At 35.1% G+C, this 25,329-nt stretch overlaps 1 protein-coding gene and 1 long non-coding RNA gene across 2 annotated transcripts; both read right to left on the reverse strand.

Annotated features, from left to right (window-relative positions):
• Positions 1-319: 319 nt before the first annotated feature.
• On the reverse strand, positions 320-1,832 carry LOC145017197 (putative protein phosphatase 2C 25). The gene is made up of 3 exons (XM_078975264.1): positions 1,296-1,832; positions 870-1,208; positions 320-774 (listed from the first exon to the last, which is right to left on the reverse strand). Exons 1-3 carry the CDS (start codon positions 1,749-1,751, stop codon positions 433-435), a joined length of 1,137 nt encoding a protein of 378 aa, XP_078831390.1. The 5' UTR covers positions 1,752-1,832; the 3' UTR covers positions 320-432.
• A 2,636-nt stretch (positions 1,833-4,468) lies between these two features.
• Positions 4,469-6,877, reverse strand: LOC145018183 (uncharacterized). Its single transcript, XR_013666868.1, has 3 exons — positions 6,580-6,877; positions 6,059-6,133; positions 4,469-4,594 (listed from the first exon to the last, which is right to left on the reverse strand). It is a non-coding gene; the product is annotated as an uncharacterized LOC145018183 (long non-coding RNA).
• Positions 6,878-25,329: the final 18,452 nt, after the last annotated feature.

The raw sequence follows: 25,329 nt of genomic DNA on the forward strand, positions 1-25,329 counted from the left end.
GATCGGATTTTTTATGACGTAAGCGAAACCGGATCAAATCGGATTCGGGTTTTGTGTACCTCTATCCCCTATTGCTTATTGTTTATTGCTTATTGTTTATTCTTATCGTAAATAAGCTAATCCAGATACCCTTATGCTCTCCAATGGGATGTGGACTAGGATTGAAACCAGGATTTGAAGATGAAAATGGGGATTGGGTCCCTATATTTTGGCGCCTTAGTTGCCATCTCTACGAATATGAGGCATGATTACTCTACGAAGTCATTTTCCCTTATTAAAACCCACGAGGCCACGAACGAGTTATATAAGAACAAAGCTATAAAAAGAATGAACGAATTCTGTTATTTAAATATGAACTGAATCTCGTTAAAAGAGATCTAAAAGCTAATCAATTAATTTATAGTTTCGTTGATCATCTTCATAGAAAAGTCATCAACAAAACCGGCCCAAGTGAATTATCATCACACTCGCATCGTCAATGGATCCTCGAGACGCCGAAAGTTCGACCAGTTTCTTGCAAGCCAATACTCGTTCTAACTTATCATTACTTACACAGAAAGGCCGAACTAAATCAACTGCTTCCTGATTGCTCACTTTGTCCCATAATCCATCAGAAGCCATGATCAAGAACTCAAATTCAGGCACAATTTTGAAGATTTCTGATTCGGGTTCAGCCGTTATCCATTGTTTCAGGCTTCGATCCCCGATCCCTCTTGAAACCGCTAGTGATCCGAGAACTCTTGGAGCACCATGGTCACAATCAACATACCCACCCTGCAACATCATCGATAGAGATTAAGTAATCGTTAATCAATAAGCAGATGCAGAACATTGTTTGATTAATTTGAATTCCTGATGAAGATGCTTACGAGTGATTCAATTCTGAGCTTTTCGTCTGGTCTTGAGGGTCGGTGATCGGAGGTGAGGGGTGTGGCAAATCCACCGCTGCTCAGCACTGCGCGGCAGTCGCCGGCGTTTGATACCACAAGGTTGCTGTCTCTGATAATGGCGGTAACGCAGCAAGATCCACCGCGGTGATCTTGTTTTAGAAATTGCGAATCTGTGTTCATGTAACCTTGTTTGATTGCTTCTATTATTTCGGTTTCACCCATTTTTTCTACTTCGTTTAAGATGTTTTTATCAAGATTTTCTGCTGCAAATTCAGCAGCTTTTGATCCACCATGGCCATCGAAAACACCAAAGAATGCCTGGAAAAGAATTTCAAAAATTAAACCCTCGTAAATTACTTTAAGAACAGTAATAAAAACTACAGAAGAAAATCCACAAACATTTACCTGTTTATGTTGTCCATTTAACTCAACTACAGCTTTGAACCGATCTTCCATGGCGTCTCGCTTCCCTTTCTTACAATAAACCGAATACCCATCTCCGTCAACCTCCACCTCCTCCCACCCATCCTCCACCGCCTCCAACGGCGGCGTAACACGATCGGAAAAACTTAAAGTGGCAACCGGAATAGCTAATTTAGCGGGTCTTTTCCTCTTTGAAAGCGTAGGAGAAGTAGAACAAAACGTGGGTTGTGTGGGTCCGCCTTCACTGGAATCCCTAACAAGCCCACATGCCGGCGGGAGTGGCTTTTGATAACGACACTTGAACGACGGAGAAGAGAAAGAAATAGATGGGGAATGGGTCAAAGACAAAGATTCCGGCGATGATTTACAGTAAACAGAAGAAGAAACTCTCGGCGATGGTGAGAATACAGGCGAATTTGGGATTGCAACGGTAATCATTTTCGATTGATCGATATGTAACGTTCGAATTTATTTTTTCTTCAAGTGGTGGGTTTGTTTTAACTTTTAACGAATAGGTTTGGGAGATAGATTTATAGGGTGGGTTTAGTTTTAGGTAGAAACCCGGTGGTCAAAGTGGGGCCGCCGATCCTCCGTGTGAACTAACGGCGTGTTGTTTTCTCACTTGTTTTCTGATTCGAGCCGACGCTTTTTTCTATTTCCATATTTTGTTCACGTTTAAATATACTCCTAATAAATAAATATATTATTTGACGTATAGGTTATCAAATTGTTCGATTATTTTATTGAGTATTTTTAGGACGTATTACACACCCATTACACTATTTTTAAATTTATATGGTTTGTCTGGATTTGAATTTTTGTTTTTTTAACTGATGGCCATTTATCTATTAATTTTTGATATCCTTAAAAAAAATATACTAAATATATTTTCTAATTGAAGTCCACGTTATTATCATTATATGGAATTCATAATAATCTTTTCAGATAAAGAAAGGTGTTAAATATTTGTCTATTAGTAGGATGTTAGTAGGATGTGGTATTATTAATGTCTTCCAATAAAAAGAAGGGTTTTAAATCCCATCCTTATTGGGTATTATTTATTGCTGATGAGTTAATGGCATTCACCTCCGACATCACATGCCACATCATATTATCCGCTGCAAAAAATATGCTAGACCATGCAACCTTACATAAAATCACAAATCGAGTCTAAATTTTGAAATTGAAGTTTGCGTTTTGTTGTATATTTTTACTTAAAATTCTAAGTATAGTCTAAGTTTGAAAGTCATTTTACGTGTATGGACCATGAAAACTAAATACAAACATATGAAGATAATGGCACGATTTTACAATTAGATTAAACTTTCGACTTCGACTATAGGTAAAGCACAAAGAACATTCTTGTACCTTAACCTAATTATTATTTAATGATGATAAACAAAAAAACAAATCTAGCTAATCTATTTAAGTTTTCCAAAATTTAAACAAAAATTTGAGTTTTATAATAAATAGGCACTAATATCATATTATCATCAGAATTGAGCAAATGGGCTGTGAAAGACTAATGGACTGCGAAATTGTCTTAATAGTCAGTACTGTTGCCCCATATATAAACCATATTATTTTATTTCAATTTTACATTATATATATATATATATATATATATATATATATATATATATATATATATATATATATATATATATATATATATATATATATATATATATATATATATATATGGAAAAATCAACCATTTAAGATTCTACTACGAAAACTTCAAAAAATAAATTTTTTTGATTAAAAAAATCCATGATTTTTGCAGGTTAAAGTGCCAAATTATTATTATTATTATTATTATTATTATTATTATTATTATTATTATTATTATTATTATTATTTTGCATTTCTGTAGATCAAACTTGCAACAACACATGTCAAACATATGAAAACGCAAGTTAAACCTGCATGGAAAAAAATATTTTTTTTTGGCATTTTGATAGTTCAAATCAAAGATTTTTTTAATAAGTTATTTTCCAAAAAGACAATGTTTAGGAATTTCTCAGGTTCAGCGGTAATTTCCCATGTGCAACTTAGGAAATTAGTGGTTATTTTCATAAAACTTGAAAAACTTATGAAAACTAGTCAAATTTATCTTTTTCTTTTTAATTATATATAATTTTGACCAAATAATTATTTAAGCATTTAATTTTAATTTTAATCATTCGTTTCCAAAAAAACACTTTTAAATAGGGGGTGCGTGTAGTTCCCAAACTGAATCGAATACTTGTAAAACGGAAAACGGAAAATCGATATGTTTTGTCTACTTGGTATCAGTTTGGTTTGGTTCGATTTTTCCATGATAAAATAACTTACCAGAATAATTATTTTTTTATCACTTTGATTACTTTTAGATAAATTTTTTTATTTTTATACACATTTAACCATTTAATTTATTATATATGTTCATATATTGTCATTGTTACCGGCTATAATAGATGACAATAATAATATGTGTAGAAATTAACAAGTTAAATGGTTAAATATGTATAAAAAACGAAAGTTGCCTAAATATGAACAAAATGAAAAGTTAATTACTCTAATAAATCATTTTTCCTATTTTTAATATTGATTTTATTTTTCATATTTGTTTGTATTATTTTTTTCAAACATTATTTTTAACATATCGAAAATTTCTTAAATATTAATTAAATATTGATCAATTTTAAACTTTACTTTTTAATTAATAAATATGTTTTGTTTTGTGAAATATTTTATATAGCTCTTATAAATTCCATTAGCTCACCCCTATTTGGAACCGATCCGAACCGAATTGGTACAAAACTAAAAACTTGTAAAATAGAAAACCAAAAAGTAAACCATTACATATACTCGATTCTAAGTCGATACCACTACATCTGATTCGATACTGGTACTGGTGCAGTTTGATTTTTCCAATAAATTTGTTTCCCCTATTTTGAAACGTGTGTGTGTCTATATATATATATATATATATATATATATATATATATATATATATATATATATATATATATATATATATATATATATATATATAGTCACACCCCAAAACCTAGAACGGCGGAAACATTTTGGGGCGGAGGACGTCATGTAAAATATCACAACACAGTATAATAGTAAACAAGTAAACAACATCATCCATTGCACTTAATATATAATTATAATACAAGTGTGTTCCGTAGTATATAAGACACCAAAATATGAATCAAAATATAAGATGAGTCTTGTATGCGCTCCATCTTCTCAAAAGCTGGCATCGATACCTGTCTACTGATGACCTGAGAATATAAGTTATTTTGAAAGCGTTTATCAGCATTAAAGTTGGTGAGTTCATAAGTATGTAGTGTCTATATTTGTATCAAAATGTTTGAAACGTTGTTTGAAGTACGAGTTTGTAAACGCTTGTAGTAAAAGTATGTGAATGTTTGTAACTCCTAGAAAATCCTATATTTTCTACTAAAAGTAGCCTTCTACCAAGGCACAACTGTTTTGGTATGTTTGTTTCTTGTAAAAGTGTGTAATTTTCGCAAGTATAACTATCATTATCAAAATATAGTTTGTACATTAATATTTAAGTGAAGTAATCACCACAATAAATGTAAAGGGTAAATTAATGTAGTAATGTAGTTTCGTATTATAAGAACTGCTGTTGTACTAACTACCTTAAATTGGATTTATATCAAGGTATTATGTGATTAATTGTACCATACTATCGATGGAAAAACATGACAATGTAAGTCGTTAAAAGGTATGGCGTTTGGCACCCGCAGACCTACAGGTCCGGTTGTAGCTAGCCGCAAGGTGTAGGATAGTCAATCCAGTATAGATCTATACGTAAACTCACGCTCTCCCTCCAGGAGATTCTAGTTACAACTCAGGCCATGACAATGAAGGCATGCTCCGATACAGTGGATCACATTTATGTTATCGTATACTTGTATATGTAATGTATGGTTACTCCTTATAGTATCGTTGTATATGTTCTCATTCTAGTATAGTTGTATATGTTTTCATCATAGTATAGTTGTATATGTTCTTATCATAGTATAGTTGTATATGTTCTCATCCTAGTATAATCGTATATGTTCTCATCCTAATATAGTTGTATATGTTTTCATCATAGTATGGATGTATATGTTCTCATCGTAATAAGTAATGACTCATGAATGAAGTAACTCTTGTATGCTTCATTGAACTAGAAGTAGTAAGTAGTATAACTCTAAATTATACCTATTATAGTTTATTAGTAAACTTGTTTGTATGATTGAATGTACTGAACTGAAATAAAAGTCTTTATATCAATACATATATACATAATATATAACTAAGGATTCAACGACCCTCAGACAAACAACCGGGTACTTTAAGACCATAACCAAACAAGGACAGGAAGTAAAGTGGGTTATCTCTCCTAAGCCCTTCAAACCTTATTCATATAACTATATATGTAATAGACATGGTTTTAACAATATATAAGTTTGAAAACTATACAAGAAAGATTTAGTATACAAAAGTGAATTTGACAAAGAGTTTGATATGTAAAAATAGTTTGATAAACAGTTGGAAGTCATTTGTTTGGTAAAACAGTTTAAAGTATGAAAATCCATTTGTATGTTAGTTATTAATCACATGTGATTGATCTAATAACTAACATAGTTCAACTTGTACCCCCCCCCCCCCCAATAAAGCATTTAAAAACATTTAAAAGCATTTCAAAAGTTTATTAAAGGGTATGAACGCACCTGTAGTGAGTGATGCGACGGTAGGATCGGTTTAGGGGGTTGAGTGACAATTGTGGACTTGAGCACAAACGAATCCTATTAACCAGATAATGACATATGTATGTATACAATTAGTGTTTGTAGCAACTAATTATTGAATTGGGACCACCTTAGGGACTGGTATACATTTATATTGAAGTGTTACAATCATATATGATTGTATATAAGGGGTGTATGGCTTTACAAGGGAGTGTATGGTAAAAATACACCATATTGGTGTGTGTGCGGCTGTACACTCCCATACAAACGTGTCCAAATCGATTTTCCAAGGCATTGTGATGATCCTAAGAAGGTGTTTTGGTCGATGCTATGCTTAGATGAGTGTTTAAGTCCATTTTAGGACTAAAAGATGTATGTACGGTCACACATGATGTGTGTGCAACCGTACACACATGAAGATCATCTAGAACGATGATTTCATGGATCAAACTCAAGGAAAAGGCTTTCTAATGTGTTGTAGTAATGAGCTAAGGATGTTTTACTTGTATTGCCGATTGGGGAGGAAAACTCGAAGGATTCTTGAGAGAGAATGTTCCAGCCTTGAAGGAGTGAGGAAAGGGGTGTAAGGTTGACTTAGGGTCCTTTATATAGGCTGGAGTGTGAGGCTAGGGGGTGTGCGGTCGATTGTGTGCCGTTGGCTGGCCGCACACTCGAGTGTGCGGCCGCACACACCTTGCTTGGTGTGTTTGGCCTAATTTTTGCAATGCAATACACATTCTAAACCTTCACAAGACTCATATCTTGATTATACTATGCCTAATAACACTTATATAGACCCAAAACTACATTTTAAAATAGCAAAACACACACACACACACACACACATATATATATATATATTACGTGATTATTGGACTATAAAGGCATAAATGATAGATCTCAAATAAATTTGTAAAAGAATATATTCTCTATCGATTTTCAAAGAAAATATAAAGGTGATCTACTTAAAAGTTTACCTTTTCTTAGAAACTAAGGTTACTTCTATCATAATAAAAAACACATTTCTCTTATTAAATAAATGACTTACCTTTTTTGAGCAATAATCTATTTCTTAGTTGCTACGAAATATAATTTTTCTGATTACATCATAACAGTAACCCATTTCATTTTTATACTTATTATTTTCTTTTTAAACAACAAGTATATTAAACTACTTATAAATTATTTCATCTATGTTTATTGCCGGATTTGACCATCAATCTCAACAAAAGAGAGCAACACTATACGATTAGGTTAAAAGCCCTTTGGTTAACTTAAAAGCAAGAAACATACTATTACCCTAAAACCTTGACACACTATTTTTTTTCTTTAGATTATGTATTTATAAAAAATAAAAAGATTAATATCTTATAAAATAGATACAACTACTAATATAGTTAAAAATTTTAATATTTTTGGTTTTAGCTAAAATTTAGGAATTAGCCCAAAATAGCTATCAAAACCATAGATCATTGAAATGGTCTATTTTTTTTTAGCTTAAGCGGTTTCAAATGTAATACTTAAGAATTTTTTTTTTTCATAATTCACTGCGAAAACTATAGATCATTTTTATGGTCTATGGTTTCCTCTTAATGGTCTATTAGCTCGCAAACCGTAGACCTTAAAATGGTTTACCGTTTCGTCCAAAAAGCTACGGTTTTGGGTGTTTTTTTTACTACTATTTATAACAAAAATAACAACATTGCATATATATTAAATTTTATACAACCTACAAACAAGAAAAACGGTGAAAAAAAAAAAACAAAAATCGCAGGTACATAAGAAACCTCGGTGTACAAGCAATTAATGCATTTTCTGTTTCGTGTTTTTTCAAAAAAAAAAAAAAAAAAAAAACGCATCAATTAAATCTCCTAAAAGAAAAAAAAAATCAAGATCCGGAGACACATGTGATTGTTCTTTGAAGGGTTCATTAAGACAATTTCAAACTTCAAACACACAAAATGAGTAAAACTAAAAATTACAATTTTATATATTATGGACCAACGAGTCCTGAAGAAGACGGCCCACCAAACAGTAACTCATTGCATCCTAAGAATAGTCAACCGGGTGTTGACCGTAGTCAATGCAACGTTGATTGTAGACTAACTTAATGAGCTATGGTTTTAAATGCAAATATGAGATAAATGCTAATTCTTAGCTAAAAACTAATAAGTAATTAAGAATTTTTGTTAGTTTTGTAAAGTAGGAATAATGCTGAAGTAAGCATGATTGGTGGTCAAACACGTTATGGGATCCAATTGTTTGAATATTATTTGACATTTGTTGGCGTGTATTCACAAATATCATGCCCAAAGAAGTTTAAATGCGATGCAAGTTCTTGGTAAATGTCAACAATTTAGAAGATAGAATACCATAAAGAGGGTTAATTTAGTCGTTTCCATATGTTAAAATGTAATTTTGATTATAGTCTTTTGATTAATTCGATAACATTTTTTTTTGAGAGGATATGTAATAATAATGAGACACTTAATATATACAAAGATGTAGACATGATTGTTTTTTTACATGAAGGCTAGCATGATTTTTGTTACTTGACTGTGTTCTACTAACATGTGTTAAACGAAGTAATGAAGACTCTAGAGTCTAGGGGTTGCTTGATGGATTACAAGAACGATTGTTCAAAATGTTATGACGCATGGCAAAAACAAATAAGAGAATATATCCTTAAATATTCATTTTTCATATTAGGATTTTAAATCCTTTTTTATATCACTAATAAGCCATGAAATAGAAAACCTTAAACTAAATGGAAATAAATTATAATCGATATTGATTTACAATGATCCAATTTTACAGAGAAATTTATAGAAATTGTCTGAAATTATCTTTGTGGTTGCCAGAAGGTTATCTTTCGTTTATTTTCAGACGCTAAGTGACATCACAATAAATGTAGAGGTGAGCATGAGTCAATTTAGGTCGTTTTGACCTAAAACCGAACCCAACCTGATTGTATCGGTATTCAATTACTTAAAACCAAACACTTCACCCAAACCAATAGCTTCGGTTCTCAGTTTTAAAAGATCGGTTTCGGTTTTAAATCCAAACCCATTTCAACCCAAACTTTGAGAATTGATAACTTGGTATTCCCCTTATATAATAGGAGATGAAGAAGTATGTAAGTTTCATATCAATTTGATGTGGGACAAGTTTAGAACTTAAAGAAAGAATTTACAATGGATGTAGGATAAGCTTGTCGAACAAATTAGAACAAGTCATATGTAAACAGTGAGATTCGAACCAGGTGTTTTAGATGTTGCGTCTAGGGCCTTAACCAGTGGGAGTAACTAATGCTTTTGTCTAATTTTCCCATCAGTAATATATGATACTTATATAATACGTATTTTTTATACAATTATATAATCGGTTTAGTTTTTATCGGTTTTTATTTATATTAAAACCGAAACCAACCCATTATTCGGTTTTTAAAAAACTTAAACCCAAACTGTCAGTTTTTTTTTTTTTTTTTTTTTTTTTTTTTTTTTTTAATCTGTTTTTCAGTTTTCGGATTCGGTTTTGCTCACCCCTACATACGAAGGTTAAAAAATCATTTCATTTTTCTCACTTCACTGTCACCCTCTTGAACATGTCGTAATCACCTAGTCATTTCATTTCAAATTGTTCATCTTATTTATTAACAAAGACATCAAGCTTTGTAATAGTATCAATTAACATTTAGCAGCATTAGAGACGTTTTTAGTTGAAAGTTATATATGGTACGATTAGATGTTTGTATAATGTTGATCTTGTTTTTTTATTTGGTTTTCTTATTGTACTATTTTTTTTAATATTGGCTAGATGGGAACCTGCTCACGGACCTTTCAAGCATGGACATTAGAACTTATATAACCTTTACTTCAATGTTTTTGTTTTCTTTTAACATGAGAGTTAAATACTAGAAAAATACATGAATTTCTTTGATCGATTCACAAATCAAACATAAAACATAAAAGGAATGTGATTGATTTCCATTCCATGTTTCAATCTTATTCTCAACCCCTGATTTCTTATTTTTCAACTCCTTAATTTTCTAGTTTCTTACCAAATGTAGTGTCTCTAATTGCACGTGCATTCTTTGTTGTTTCTTTTCCTTGAATGTGATGCTTTCTAGCTACTCCAATCACCATTTCACAACAAATATCATTCATCAATTAATATTTTTGCAATGGCTTTTTTACTGTTGTCAAAATAAAACAAGTTTTTCTCCAAGTCAACATGATACATTCCTTATGGGAGAGTGTATTGGTACTCACTGTCTGACATCGCTCACAAGAAGAGGAGATGTTGAGTTTTTTTTTTTTTTTTTTTTTTTTTTTTTTTTGTCTAAGTGTTCCCTTCTCTTTCAAGCTGACTTTTGGGAGTGTGTTCTATAATTGAGTTGATATCAATGGTATCAGGGTGGTCTCTTGCTCGTGTTGTTGTGGGATACAACATTTCGGACCACCATTTGGAGACAAATGGTCTCCAAGGCGGGAGTATTGATAAGTTCCTTGTGGGATGATGTATTGGAACTCTTTGTCTCACATTGCTCGCAAGAAGAGGAGATGTTGGGTTTTTATGTCCAAGTGTCCCCACCTCCTTCAGGATGATTTTTGGGAGTGAACTCTTTGTCTCACATTACTAGTAGAGCTGTGAGTTTTATTAGTGGGTTAGCCATGAAGAGGGTTGCTAAGGTTGTTGACTTGATACGCCTTCTACCACAGTTACATGACTCCCAGAGTGAGCTCATTTTGCTTCGATCTTGCATGGCCATCGCCAAACTTTTCTTTTTCCTAATAACTTGCCAACCTGTTCACATGGAAGATGTTGCTTTGTGTTTTGATAAAGGGTTACGTGGGTCAATTGATGTAATGCTCGTAGATCCAGGCTAGTCAATTTAAGGACAATGAGCGTCAAAAATGATTTTTTGATGGAAAATTATTTAGAAGGAGTAATTTTAACTAAGTTGTAGTATATATTACAAGGATTTCGTACATATAAAGAATGCTGAAATCTGAGTGGTAACGAAGAAGTTATGACCCGTCGAAGTTTCATGATAGAATCGGCACGACACAGTGCGACGTAAATAGTGAAATTAAGATAGAAGCAATATTTGTCCTTAGCGGTCTAAAGGAAAGTCGTAGAATACGTTAAACTGAGAGCGTGCATAAAAAACGTCCAAATCTGACTTCGTATGAGGAAGTTATGATTTTTCCAAGTTTCGACTTAGCAGTATGCAATCCAAAGTTCGAATATGAGATCGAGTTATTTCTACCCAAAAAAATATAAACGATAATCGAAGATCTCGTCGATAGTAGTCCAACGGTAAAAAGACGGACGAAAACGAACGTCAGATGAAGAAGTTATGAGTTTATAACTGAGTTTTCCTGTCCCGACCTACTAAAAATAAATATAATAAAATTAAAGTCAAAAGTTAACCGACGGAGTCTAAATGAGAGTTGTAGAGCATAATCTCACCTACGCATGGACATAAAGAACGTCGAAACGGAGCTCGTATGCAAATGTTATGAATTTCTGAAGTTCGGGGCATGAACCCCAACACTGTGTCACAGTTCACGACGTGAAAAAGGGGTTCATGACGTAAACTCAGTGCTGACGTCTTCTGGAGCCTGACAGACTGAACATCGCGACTATGTACTTGATGACGTCCAAGGTCACGACGTGAACAAGTGGTTCATGACGTGAAATCTGAATTTCAGCCATATAAATAAAAACCGAAGGCAGCCGGGTTTGGTTGCTAATTTCTCAACCTCTCTCCTACTCTACTCATCTTTAAGCCATCTTTTAACCCCCCCCCCCAAAAGCCCCGATACCATCCTCGGTACCTGAAGCGAGTCCTGATGCTCCGAAGACCCCGAGAAGAAAAGAGTTTCAAGTCGCAGCTTTGCCTGCGAGAAGCCCGGTGTGTGAAGATACCCCGATTTCATCGAAGAATACTACTTTACAAGCCGCAGTGTTGTCCGAGCATCGTCTAATCAAGTTAGTGTGTAGTTACTTTCTCCTAAAACATAAATATGAAGTGTTTGCTATGAAATACGTGCTATGTATTATATATTGTTTGTTTATTTGAGATGGGTATGGATTTGATGTTTTATGCATGTTTTAAATGATTAAAACTGTATGTGTATTTTATATTTACAAGATAAATGTTGGGTAGAACATGGGTAGATGAAATAGTTGGTGCGAGATGAAAGATGTTATGAGTAAACCCTGGTGACTATGAGACGTAGTGCCTATAGTGTAAACCCTGGAAAACTATGCGACGTAGTGCCTATAGTATAAACCCTGGCGACTATGAGACTTAGTGCCTATAGTGTAAACTCTAGCGACTATGAGACATAGTGCCTATTGCATAAACCCTGGCGAGTATGAGATGTAGTGCATATTGTATAAACCCTGACGAGTATGAGACGTAGTGCCTATTGTATAAACCCTGGCGATTATGTGGCGTAGTGTCTGTTGTAAGAACCTTGGTAGCCATGGGCTTTGGATAAATTTTTAGGTCAATCCTTAGGAATGAATGCATGAATGAAGGATAGTTGATTCTTATGGTAAATCCTTAAGAAATAAAGGAGATAATGGGGGTGGGTAATTGGGTTGATTGTTGGATGATTGAATATAATAATTGTATTACTGTGGGTTGAAAACCCTATGTGCTCACCAGGCTCCCAAGCCTGACCCACTCATTTTCTTTGTATCACAGGTATCAATGCGAAGATATATTTCACTGAGAGATTAAAGGAGATGTAAATCATTAGTGTAAATGAATGTAAGTTCTATTTATGCTTATGTGTCTGTATTGACCATGACATCCCAAATGTTTTAAAACAAATAAAATGCATTTCTTTGGAAATGCTTTGATAAAGTACTTATAATGTTTTCTGGGAATAAATTCCCCAACACTTTTAATAAAAGAAGTACTCTAATTTTAAAAGCAAAGCATAAAAAATCAGTCTTTTCTGGCCGTGAAATTGGGGATGTCATAGTTTGTATTAGAGCATTAGTTTAAGCGAACTAGGAATTTGTAGGATTTCTAAACTTAAACTTAGAATGCTAAGTGAAGATTGTGAGAGGAGTGTCCATTATATTTTAGACACGAGCACTAGTATATTTTAGGAGGGTTGCCTAAAATGCTTTTATGTGCTAATTGCTATATATTTTCCATATATGAAATTATTTGTTCGGATATATGGTCTGTTGCCGACATGATCTAGAAACCTTATGTGTTTAGGATTCTAAGCGTACGTCGACAGTATTAGAACTAGTAAGTAAACGTTTCAGAGTGATATGGAAGACTTTAATATCTATCGTTGAGGATCTAATTTCACCTTATTCGGTGTATATATCAAAATGCAAGAACAAGAAGCGGAGTTGGAAATGCGAACAAGAACAGGAATCAACCACCTATGATTGAGCAAGTAGTTGTTGCAGCAACAACACCTATGCCAATGACGATGATTGAGGTACAAGCAATGATTCAAATCATGTTGGATTGTCAAATGGAGGAAACTAGATGTCCGCTTTAGCAGAATCACGAGGAACGTACAATAGCAATTGAAGAGCCCGAAGTGAATGAAGGGTAGTCGGAATGAGGAAACTTCAGTGGGATTATTGGTCAACCCAACCCACCGTTAGTTAGGCAGAATAACCAAGATGGAGGAAACGATGGTCACGGATGCAAGTATAAAGATTTCATGGCATCCAAACCACCATGTCTATCTGGAAGCCCGACACCGGTGCAAGTTATGGACTGGATCTACGAGATGGAGACAATGTTTGAAAGTTGTGAATGCAGCAATAGACAGAGGAGTGCACGTGCGATCTCTCTGTTAAAATATGGTGCACTAAGCTGGTGGAAGTTGCTAGCTGATTCGATGCCCAAGGGAGAAGCTAGGAAGATGTCTTGGGAAGACTTCTTGGTGCAACTGAAAATGCAATACTGCTATGAGCAGGATCTTCTGGAAATCAACAATGATTTTCAGAATTTGAAGAAGGGAAAAATGAGCGTCGCTGAATAAGCTACTAGTTTCACGGAAAAGATGAAGCTTGTTCCTTATCTAATTCCAACTGAACTCTACAAGGTTAACAATTTTGGCCACGGATTACCAGTGGACTTTGCCCCGATAGTCAATCAAACAACCACTTTGAAAGCCACCATCTGGGCTGCTAAGAATGTTGAGACTCAGATAACAGAGAAAGGCCTGGAGAGAACTGAAGTTGGGGAGAAAAGTAATCATGAGGGATCTTCAATGATCAACAAAGAAAGCAAATTCTCAAAATATGAAGGAAGAGATGAAGCTAAGTGGCGTGAGAAGTGTAAAAAGAAACACTTCGGGAAGTGTAGCGAGGATATGACTTGCTACAAATGTGGGAAGACAGGGCATTATGCCAACAAGTGTGAATCTAACAAGAAGGTGTGCTACAGATGTAACCAAGAAGGGCATATTTCTATAGACTGCCCAAAGAAAAACACACTGCCACAGCCAAGGGCATTCCACATGATCCTCGATGAAGCAAATAACAACGCTAGGAATAAGAAGTAGAGACTTGATACCCGAAGATCAAGTTATGAAGTAACATGTGGTGTAGCCTATTAGAGGCATAGTATAGGGTGAACTTGAACCTCTGTGTAATAGTTCCAAGAAATAATATAAACCCTGGTTTTGTTATCTGATGTATTGAATGATTGTATGATTTATGAATGGTGACTTGGTCGACTGCGAGACAATACTTGGGACGAGTATGAGTAGGTGTGAATGGTAGTAGAGGACTATACTACCGGAAACACGAGGCTCACACTTGGATTAGGGAAAGTCACAAGGTTACCAATAAACTAGTAATTGATTCTGTTTTATTTAAGTATGTCATTACCCTTGTTTCGGTAATAACTAGTAAGATGGTTGTTATTTCGACCCTAGTGGTCATATCAAATTGAGTCTGACTACGATGAGCTTGTTACATGGTTCAGAGGACCAAGTTCGATGTAACATCTGACTTAAGTCAGAAGATTGAAATCAATGCGATCACTGGTATCGCGCTTGTTATTAATGAAGTTTATAGCTGGAAATGCTACATGTTAAAATGTGGTTATAATACATCAGAGCATGAAGGAAGGTATATTCCATTTTGGGCTTTAACTCTAAAAGACATGAGTCTAGGCATTGCCTCATAAGATGAGAGGTCATTAGAGCACGACCCATCAGTCTATTACAATAGATAAAGGAAAGTATTTATCCTAAGAAGAAGAAGGAGTCCTAAAAAAGGACTTATTTTGTAACTCGAAGGTTATGATTGAAATTCCAACATAGTTCGAAAAGCAAATGCAAGATTGAGCATCGTCTTCAGTCAAGAAACCCTAGAGTTAGATACTCTTTCGAGGAAACATAGAAGTTATGGTTATTACCTAGGATGAAAAGATAACATATGGAATCATTATGAAATCCCTATTTCGTTAATGATTCCGGGACGTAATCATCCTAAGGGGAAGATAATTGTAAACCCCGTAGATCAAGGCTAGTCAATTTAAGGACAATGAGCATCAAAAATTATTTTTTGATGGAAGGTTATGTAGAAGAAGTAATTTTAACTAAGTTGTAGTATATGTTACAAGGATTTCGTACATATAAAGAACGCTGAAATCTGAGTTATAACGAAGAAGTTATGACTTGTCGAAGTTTCATGACAGAATCGGCACGACACAACGCGTCGTAAATAGTGAAATTAAGATAGAAGCAATATTTGTCCTTAGCGGTCTAAAGGAAAGTCGTAGAATACGTTAAACTGAGAGCGTGCATAAAAAAACGTCCAAATTTGACTTTGTATGAGGAAGTTATGATTTTTCTAAGTTTCGACTTAGCGGTATGCATCCCAAAGTTTGAATATGAGATCGAGTGATTTCTAGCCAAAAAAATCTACATGAGAATCAAAGATCTTGTCGATAGTAGTCCAACGGAAAAAAGATAGACGAAAACGGACGACAGATGAAGAAGTTATGAGTTTATAACGGAGTTTTCCTGTCCCGGCTTTCTAAAAATATATATAATAAAAATTAAAGTCAAAATTAGCCAACGCAGCCTAAACGAGAGTTGTAAGGTATAATCTCACCTACACGTGGATATAAAGAACGTCGAAAACGGAGCTCGTATGTGAATGTTATGAAGATCTGAAGTTTGGGGTGCGAACCCCAACACTATGTCAGAGTTCACGACGTGAAAAAGGGGTTCACGTAGGGATGTCAAAAACCCCCGTGGAACCCCGCTCCCGTGGGATCCCGATCCCGTATGGGACTAAATTTTTTAAAAAACCGGGAGCGGGAACGTGGGCAATATTAAACCCCGCTTATTTTCGGGACCGGGACCGGGAGTTGGTATTCCCGTCCCGTACTCCCGCGGGGTCCTGGTTGTACATTTATGTAAAAAATATATATTTAATATAAAATACATATACAAAATACATTTTCTAATTTTAAGTGTAGGTTAGGTTTCACTTTCCCGTTTTCGATTAATAGATATTGAAGAGGTAGTGAATTGATCATATATTTTTTGATATGTAAGTATTTTATATTTGTAATATTGGATTTGTCATATTTTATATTTTAAGATTGATGGAATTGTCGTTTTGTAATATTGAATTCGTAATGTTGAATTTTTAATTGTTTAGTTTCTAAAAGATTATGTTTTAAACTTTTAAAGTTATTAAAAACAAGCTTTTTAGCCTAACACAAAATAGTCGTTTAGCAAAAAAATCGAATTTTAAGCGGGGGAACCGGGGGAACGGGGGCGGGACCGGGGGTGATGGAGGTAACCGGGAGCGGGGGCAAAAATTGATTTCGGGGGTGGGAGCGGGGGCAGCTATTCCCGCTCCCGTTTGGTCCCGTTGACATCCCTAGTTCACGACGTGAATTCAGTGCTGGCGTCTTCTGAAGCCTGACAGACTGAACATCGCGACTACGCACCGGATGATGTCCAAGGTCACGATGTGAACAAGTGGTTTACGATCTGAAATCTGAAATTTCAGCCTTATAAATAGAAACCGAAGGCAGCCAGGTTTGGTTGTTAATTTCTCAACCTCTCTCCTACTCTACTCATCTTTAAGCTTTCTTTTAACCCCCCGAAGCCCCGGTGCCATCCACGATACCCAAAGCGAGTCCCAACGCTTCGAAGACCCCGATAAGAAAAGAGTTTCAAGCCGAAGCTTTACCCGCGAGAAGCCCGGTGTGTGAAGATACCCCAGTTTCATCGAAGAATACTACTTACAAGCCGTAGTGCTGTCCGAGCGTCGTCTAATCAAGTGAGCGTGTAGTTACTTTCTTCTAACACATAAATATGAAGTGTTTGCTATGTGTTATATATTGTTTGTTTATTTGAGATGGGTATAGATTTGATGTTTTGTACATGTTTTAAATGATTAAAATTGTATGTGTATTTTATATCTACAAGATAAATGTAGGGTAGAACATGGGTATATGAAATAGTTGGTGCGAGATGAAAGATGTTATGAGTAAACCATGGTGACTATGAAACGTAGTGCATATAGTGTAAACCATGGAAAACTATGCGACGTAGTGCCTATAGTATAAACCTTGGTGACTATGAGACGTAGTGCCTATAGTGTAAACCCTAGCGACTATGAGACCTAATGCCTATTGTATAAACCCTGGCGAGTATGAGATGTAGTGCCTATTGTATAAACCTGACGAGTATGAGACGTAGTGCCTATTGTATAAATAAATCGGTCTTTTCTAGTCGTGAACTTGGGGATGTTACAATTGAAGATATAGTGGTTTGTGGGGGTCCGTTCTTTTTGAGGACCTTCAATGGCGACTGGCTTCGTTAGCAATTAGGTTTGGTGGTTTGGGGTTATACTCAGTAGGAGAGGCTTCCTCCTATGCTTTTGTGGACTCATGAGCTCAATCGTGGGTGTTACAAGACCACATATTACGAAATAGCAGCATATGTGGTATGGATTCAGATTATGTTTGTGCTTTGGCCTGTCTTCGTGATACGATTCTGGGCTTTAACTTCAGCGGTTTCACTAATAAGGACACCACCCCTCCAAAAGCCCAACATTCATTGGCGAGTGCCCTTTTTAGTAAAATTGTCCAAGACATGGAAGTTCACTTCGACATGAAGATTAGACAGAAAGCAATTTTTGAATGTATAAGGGCCCCCCATGCTTAGGATTTCTTATGACTATTCCTATTGACGGTATTGGACAACATATGTCTCCATTGGAGTATCGTGCCATCCTCAAGTATCGTCTTATGATCCTTTTATTTCCAGCTGACGAGACTTGCCCTATTTGTTGCAAGGCATTCTTGGACTCCTTTGGGGAGCATGCAGTTCATTATAAAGAGCTCTCAGGTTTCAAGTATTGACACGATCTGGTTATGGATGTTCTTTTCGACATATTTAGGCAAGTTGGGGTTTCTGCCAAGAAAGAGGCACTTGTGAACTTTCTGACTGATCCATTGGAAGGAAGATCAACACTTAGACGAGCTGATGTTTTAGTATTTGGATGGGCTGGAGGAAAACATGCATGCGTGGATCTAACAGGGGGTTCCCCTCTTGTGGGCTTGGAGAGTAGAGTTTTCACTGTGGGGCAAGCTGCTTTAAAAGCTGCATCAAGCAAAGTAGCAAAACATGAGAAAGCGTGCATGGAAAATCAACACACGTTTATACCCTTTGCATTTGATACTTTTGTATTCCTTGTGCCGGAAGCTATGGAGTTACTCAATAAAGTCCAAAGGGTCATGCATAGTAATGTTTGTCGCAAGGCATGCCTGGACTCCTTTGGGGAGCATGCAGTTCATTGTAAAGAGCTCTCGGGTTTCAAGTACGGACGCGATCTGGTTAGGGATGTTCTTTTCGACATATTTTGGTGCGTTAGGGTTTCTGCTAAGAAAGAGGTACCTGTGAAATTTCTGACTGACCTATTGGAAGGAAGATTAACACTTAGACCAGCTGATGTTTTAGTATTTGCATAGGCTGGAGGAAAACATGCATGTGTGGATATAACAAGGGTTTCCCCTCTTGTGGGCTTGGGGAATGGAGTTTTCACTGTGGGGCAAGTTGCTTTAAAAGCTGCATCAAACAATGTGGCAAAACATAAGAAAGCGTGCATGGAAAATCAACACACGTTTATACCCTTTGCATGTGATACTTTCGGTTTCCTTGCGCCAGAAGCTGTGGAGCTACTCAATAGAGTCCAATGGGTTATGCATGGTAATGTTTGTCGCAAGGCATGCTTGGACTCCTTTGGGGAGCATGCAGTTCATTGTAAAGAGCTCCCGGGTTTCAAGTACCGACACAGTCTGGTTAAGGATGTTCTTTTCGACATATTTAGGCGCACTGGGGTTTCTGCCAAGAAAGAGGCACCTGTGAACTTTCTGACTTGTCCATTGGAAGGAATATCAACACTTAGACCAGCTGATGTTTTAGTATTTGGATGGGTTAAGGAAAACATATATGGGTGGATCTAACATGGGTATCCGTTCTTATAGGCTTGGGAAGTGGAGTTTTCACTGTGGGACAAGCTGCTTTAAAAGTTGCATCAAGCAAAGTGGCAAAATATGAAAAAGCGTGCATGAAAAATCAACACACGTTTATACCCTTTACATTTGATGCTTTCGGTTTCCTTATGTGAGAAGTTGTGGAACTACTCAATAGAGTCAAACGAGTCATGCATAATAATGTTATGACTCCAAGATCTATAAATGTTGTTTTTAAAAGAATTAGTTTTGTCATCTAAAAAAGGGTTGCGGTACAATTTGTTGCTTGCTACCCGTTACGTCTATATAAATCTTTCTTTTGAAATGGAAATTTCCGGTATTTGTATGTCATCTGTACCCTTTAATAACATTCATTAAAAATCTATTTTATAACAATGGTTATTGAACAAGATAAGTTATTTGAAATCCCGATATTATATCGTTTAAAAAAATAAATAAGAAATTGGATTACTGACTTATCACTTATGACACTTGACACTCGCTGTGCAACCATACTAAAGTTATTAATTTATTATTGAAGAAATCAATGGATCCACATCTTTTGAACTTCATTTGAGTATACATAATCGAACAAATGATCCTTCTTGCTGGAGAAAATCTTTTTTGTATAATACTAGTAATTTAGCTCTAGGACCTAATGATATTTTGCCTTATGCCCATGATCTTAACTGCATCTCTATCCTAATCAAAATATACAAAGTACTATTATGATCAAACAAATGACACGGTCTTTGATTTTGACTTTACATCTTCGTTATTAGTGGGAATATTGATAAGCATACATGCCATGTTGCAAATGATGATGGTGATAGTGATGCTACCGATTAGTGACTTCATTATTGATTATTCAACTTAGTGGATGAACTAGAAGCATGCATGATAGAATTTGAACTCGATGTCGATGAGGAAGTTGAGTGGATATAAATTAATAACTTGGAACAAGATGTAGCTGGTGATCATCATGAGAAAAGTATTATGTATTCATGATGAGGATTTGCTTATCTAGTTTCTTGGGATGAGCATAAGAGGAAACTACTTAATTGCTTGAACAAAATTCATAACTTGCTTATTGGTGAAGGCGCACACGATGATTCTATATGGATCATGTACTTGAATTTAAGAGGGACCTACTATTAAATCCCAAAATTTTATGACGTTGCTCTACTAACAATATTTGTAATTTGTAATAAACTTCAAGGATCTTCTAGTTTGAATCATAATAAAACTTACAATAGTGGTAAATGGAAATTTACAACTAAAACATAAAGCCCATTGCTACAACAGATATAACTTCCTGGGTTACATATATCTTTAAAACAATTGGGCCAACAAAAGGCTTAGTGATCAATGGTCAACATAAGGGAACTAAAATTTGCTCAAGGGGCCCATTTATCAGAGCATAAATCATCGTTTAATACTTGTGTACTAGCAATATGTACAACGACTAACATTCAAGAATGTATAAGTAGCCACTACACAACCTGTTTCAAGTCCATTTTACACCTTGAAACTTCAAAATATGAGAAGGTAGTTCATTTATTTAGCAGTTATCTACAAAAAAATATTTTTACAAGAAAAACATATAAGTGGTTCGAAACCTTATCATCTTATATGATTTGCATTATACTCGCCCGACAAGGTATGTTTTCATATCTTCACCTACATAAATTACAACATGCATTCTAAGTGGTTGGAAACTTTACATAAGAACTTACACTTGATTACCATGATCCTAATTTGGTTCTTACACCAACCTAACTACTTAATTAACGATATTTGTCTCTTATTTATCTCGCGTTACATATCTATCTGTTTTGATCTATCTGTTCAAATCTCAAAGCAAGTAAACGTTTGATCTTTGATATTTATTTAAATAACAAAAAATTATACCTTTTTATAAAATTCACAACTAATTGATCGCTGATAAAGAATTTAAAAATATACAACTAAAAACAAAACTAGTTACGCTAGCCCACTAAGTTGAAATTAAGTTGGCCCAACCATTGAAGTGCGAAGAACAAAAACGCAGAATATAATTTTTTTTTTTTTTTTAAAAAAAATAATCAGAACAGGTTCGAATAAGATTTTTTGGGTTTCGATGTTGGTTAAGACCTTACCAGCTTTGATTGAAATTTTTTACGGGATTGGATAACCGATATTGCAAGTTTTGTATCATTCGCTTTCAAAAAAAAAAAAAAAAAAAAAAAAAAAAAAAAAAAAAAAAACGTTTTCGGGTTAACTTATACAAAATCAATGTTTTTTCCCTTCAACATCCAAATTAACTCGAACCACATTAATACTCTATTATATTTTGTTTTAAAATATAAACTAGGTGTAAAACTCATATATTATACGGATTGATTTAAAAAAAAAATTAAACATTAAAGTGTAATATAAATTTTTTTTTAATGTAAAACTTTAAATAAAAATGAAAAACTGTATTCATTACAATTTATACAATTTAATATCATATATATGATATTCAATACTTACATATATAGAAGTATATGATTTTAATTATAAAAATTGAAAAAAACCAAAAATTTACAAGTGGATAATATTTATTTCAAAAATACCATAAAATGACAAGTATGAAAACTAATGAGAGATTGACACTTAGTAAAAAAAACTTCATTTATTAAGGAGGATATACTCGGATAAAAATTGGTTTTTATTCGGATAAAATCCAATATTTCATAATTTGGGAAAAAAAGTAAGGTGTCCATTTTTTGGAAGCGAATCCTAACCACTGGAATGGATATATTTGACTCTATTTTTTCATAGCCCGGTTATACAAAAATTGGGTCTATTTTTATTTGGTTAAAAAAAAAACAGATCTTCTTGTGCAAATCTACACGCTCATGCATCGATGACGTAGATGTTCTTGAAAAAAAATGAAACGTTTTCTCCATTTCAAGAAAAAAAATCCGGTTTGTTTCCATATATGTTTTTCTTGTGAAACTCTACACACTGATACAATAAAACGGTTATGAAGCATTATTTGTTCATTAGATAAATACATGTTCTTGAAATTCCAAAATAACTTTTTTATAAGTTGTGTCCGAAATCCCAAATTTAGAAAATTTATTTTTAATGTTAGATAAAATTAGTCCGAATTGAATCATTGCCGACAAAGAAGTTGTAGGGCTTGGTCAGCCGAGCCACCCTCGCTTATGTTGTAGAAGCTTCGATCCCCGTTGTAGGGTAAAGGTTGACCATGTTCGTCGCTCCAGCGGTTCAAGTTTGTTGCCCACAAGGGTGTGGGACCCTGAAACGTTGGTCGGGGGTTGTTAATTGGGGCTTGACCTACTTGGGGTAGGTTGTTGACTTTTGGCTCGGAGTCAGATCCATCCGAGAAGCCTTCTGCGTGATGATCATCCAAAGGGATTTGATGCTCATCTTCAGGCTCTTCTTCAAGCCATCCTGCATTGCCGTGAGGTGGAAAGTACGGATCGCCATGATGATGGAATCCAACCATGATATCTACATGAGAAAAAGGGTATAAGAATCTTATATAAATATACGTACTACCTAAGATAATTATAAGATGATATTTATCAGTTATGTCAATACTTGTGTAGTGTATACCAGTTATATGAAATCGAAGCAGGATAGACCTTCGAATAAGTGACCCTAACTCCAAATCCACAACCAAACAAGGAATATGAAGTAAAGAAAAGATCACAGATTCTGAGTCTATAACACCTAAATTTCATATAACCTTAGCGTATCCACTTAACGACTATTGACCTACTTGATAGGGACCTGTTTAGTTCTCAGATAAGTAATTATAGTAACACAAAATACTCTTATAGTATTTTAGACTTATGTTCTGTTCTAGTGTTTTCACTGTAGTAGTGTTGGTAAGTTTTTAGACTTGTTTCCATATCACAACCATTCTTGGGCATATGCTAATCACTCTTCGGACCAACATAGTTGATCAGGCTATGCCACTCCCAGGACTGACCATACATCCCCGAGCTTACTCGTGATATTCAAAACTCGTAATACTTTTGTATGGTGGAGTTATCATGGAGACTGGGGAGTTATGAACAACAATTGGTCAATACTGTTGCGTTTGGAATGTTTCTGGAGCATTGCCATCAAGTTTTTCCGGATGGAGTCAAGGGTGACCTTTGATGGAACACAATAGCCAATAAAGTTTTTGTTGCAAAATCTGCTCAAGAGGGGAGTATCCGGTCACCCACCCATCGACTTATTCATCGCCTCATCTCGAGCACTATCAACCAAAGAAAAGACGTTGACAAGGTCCCTAGTTTGGACGTGTTTTAATTGTGGAGTATTATCACTCCAAACACTTTTTGTTGTATCCCTTATTGTATGGCTGCATATTTGAGTGAAGGGGCGGTCAAAGAAAGGAAGACTTCAAAGATAAATGGTAGGATGTTCGTGACCCGCCTATCCAAGTCTTATGGGTTGATGAACGCGGGAGCTTGGGACATGATGACGGAGGTTCCAACCCCTCCTTTTAGTACTATGCTTTTTAGGAGGGCGAGGATATTTGAAAACTATGGTGGAGGAACCTACATTATCCTCATAATGACCTGGTGCTAGAACCTGAGGAACTAGGAAGGAGGGTGAGGAGACGCCAACAGGAAGCTAAAGATGACCCAACGGTGATCCCGGTCGATGATGATGTACCTATGGATTGGTACAATGTGGAAATGAGGCGGCTACAGAATGATTTGGCGAGGGGGATAAACTTTAGCAACCAGTCCCATATTCAGCTTTTTAATCACTTCCAACTCCCGCACATTGATGGGGGTAATTACCCATACATTTCAACATGGGAGGAGCGTATTGATGCAAGGAGGACCGGAGCTAATGGAAGCGGGGTAATGGATGATGATGAAGAAGAAGAAGAATGAATTATCCTTTTTATTTTCGGTTGTGTTAAAAACAATTTTTATTTGTTTTCTTTTGGTTTGTTTTTGTTTGCTTGTGTTTGATGTGTGAACAAGTAGCTTTAGGATTTCTAATTGCTTGGTTACTTGTTTTAGTTTTGTTTTCAGAATTTGGATGCTAGGGTTGAGTACAAAAGGTCTCGAGAGTGATAGGAATGTCGAGTCTACGCGAAAGAGAGAATGAAGTTCAAGTATCAAGTCCGGTGTTTAAGAGAGTCTAAAAGAATCTAAATAGTGGAGGAAAACAATTAGCATGAACCGAACATTGAAGTATTTACAACATCAAAATTGATGGAGCAGAAAGCAGATTTTTTCTATACAACGATGGACTCGTCGAGTGCACATACAAACTCGACGAGTCCAAATGTAAATATTCAGATTCTGCATTTTCACGCTATTACTCGGTGAGTCTATCCACTAAAACGACGAGTTGCTACGAAATCCACATCTCAGCTTATGATTTGATATTATTTCACATGACAATTGGCTGCACTTATGAAGGCACGGATGAGTTGTTCCTATGTCTAAAGTCGATTGAAGATGGAGTTCAACATGAAGAAGATCAACCTCGTCACTACTATCCCAGGGGAGTTTGTTCTCTTTATTTTATTGTTCTTTAATTGATTTAACATGCAATGGGGAAATTGCATAAATTAAGTGTGGGGTAGGGGGTTGGTTACATTAGTTGAAATTTTAGTTAAATTTTAAAAATTTTGCATAAAAATGCTAGGATTAATTTAGAAAAGGTAAAAGGAATTAGGATTTCATGTTGGTATTATGTTTAATGATTCTATAAGAGC

This window comes from Lactuca saligna, chromosome 9 (genome assembly GCF_052625555.1).
Source record: "Lactuca saligna cultivar CGN05327 chromosome 9, ASM5262555v1, whole genome shotgun sequence".
NCBI lineage: Eukaryota > Viridiplantae > Streptophyta > Magnoliopsida > Asterales > Asteraceae > Lactuca > Lactuca saligna.

Excerpts from the sequence above, each read along its gene's own strand:
- LOC145017197 (XM_078975264.1), bottom strand. The coding sequence starts at position 1,751 with ATGATTACCGTTGCAATCCCAAATTCGCCTGTATTCTCACCATCGCCG. Across the intron at positions 1,209-1,295 it reads TAAATGGACAACATAAACAG|GCATTCTTTGGTGTTTTCGA; the intron begins GTAAATGTTTGT and ends ATTCTTTTCCAG. Across the intron at positions 775-869 it reads AGCTCAGAATTGAATCACTC|GGTGGGTATGTTGATTGTGA; the intron begins GTAAGCATCTTC and ends ATGATGTTGCAG.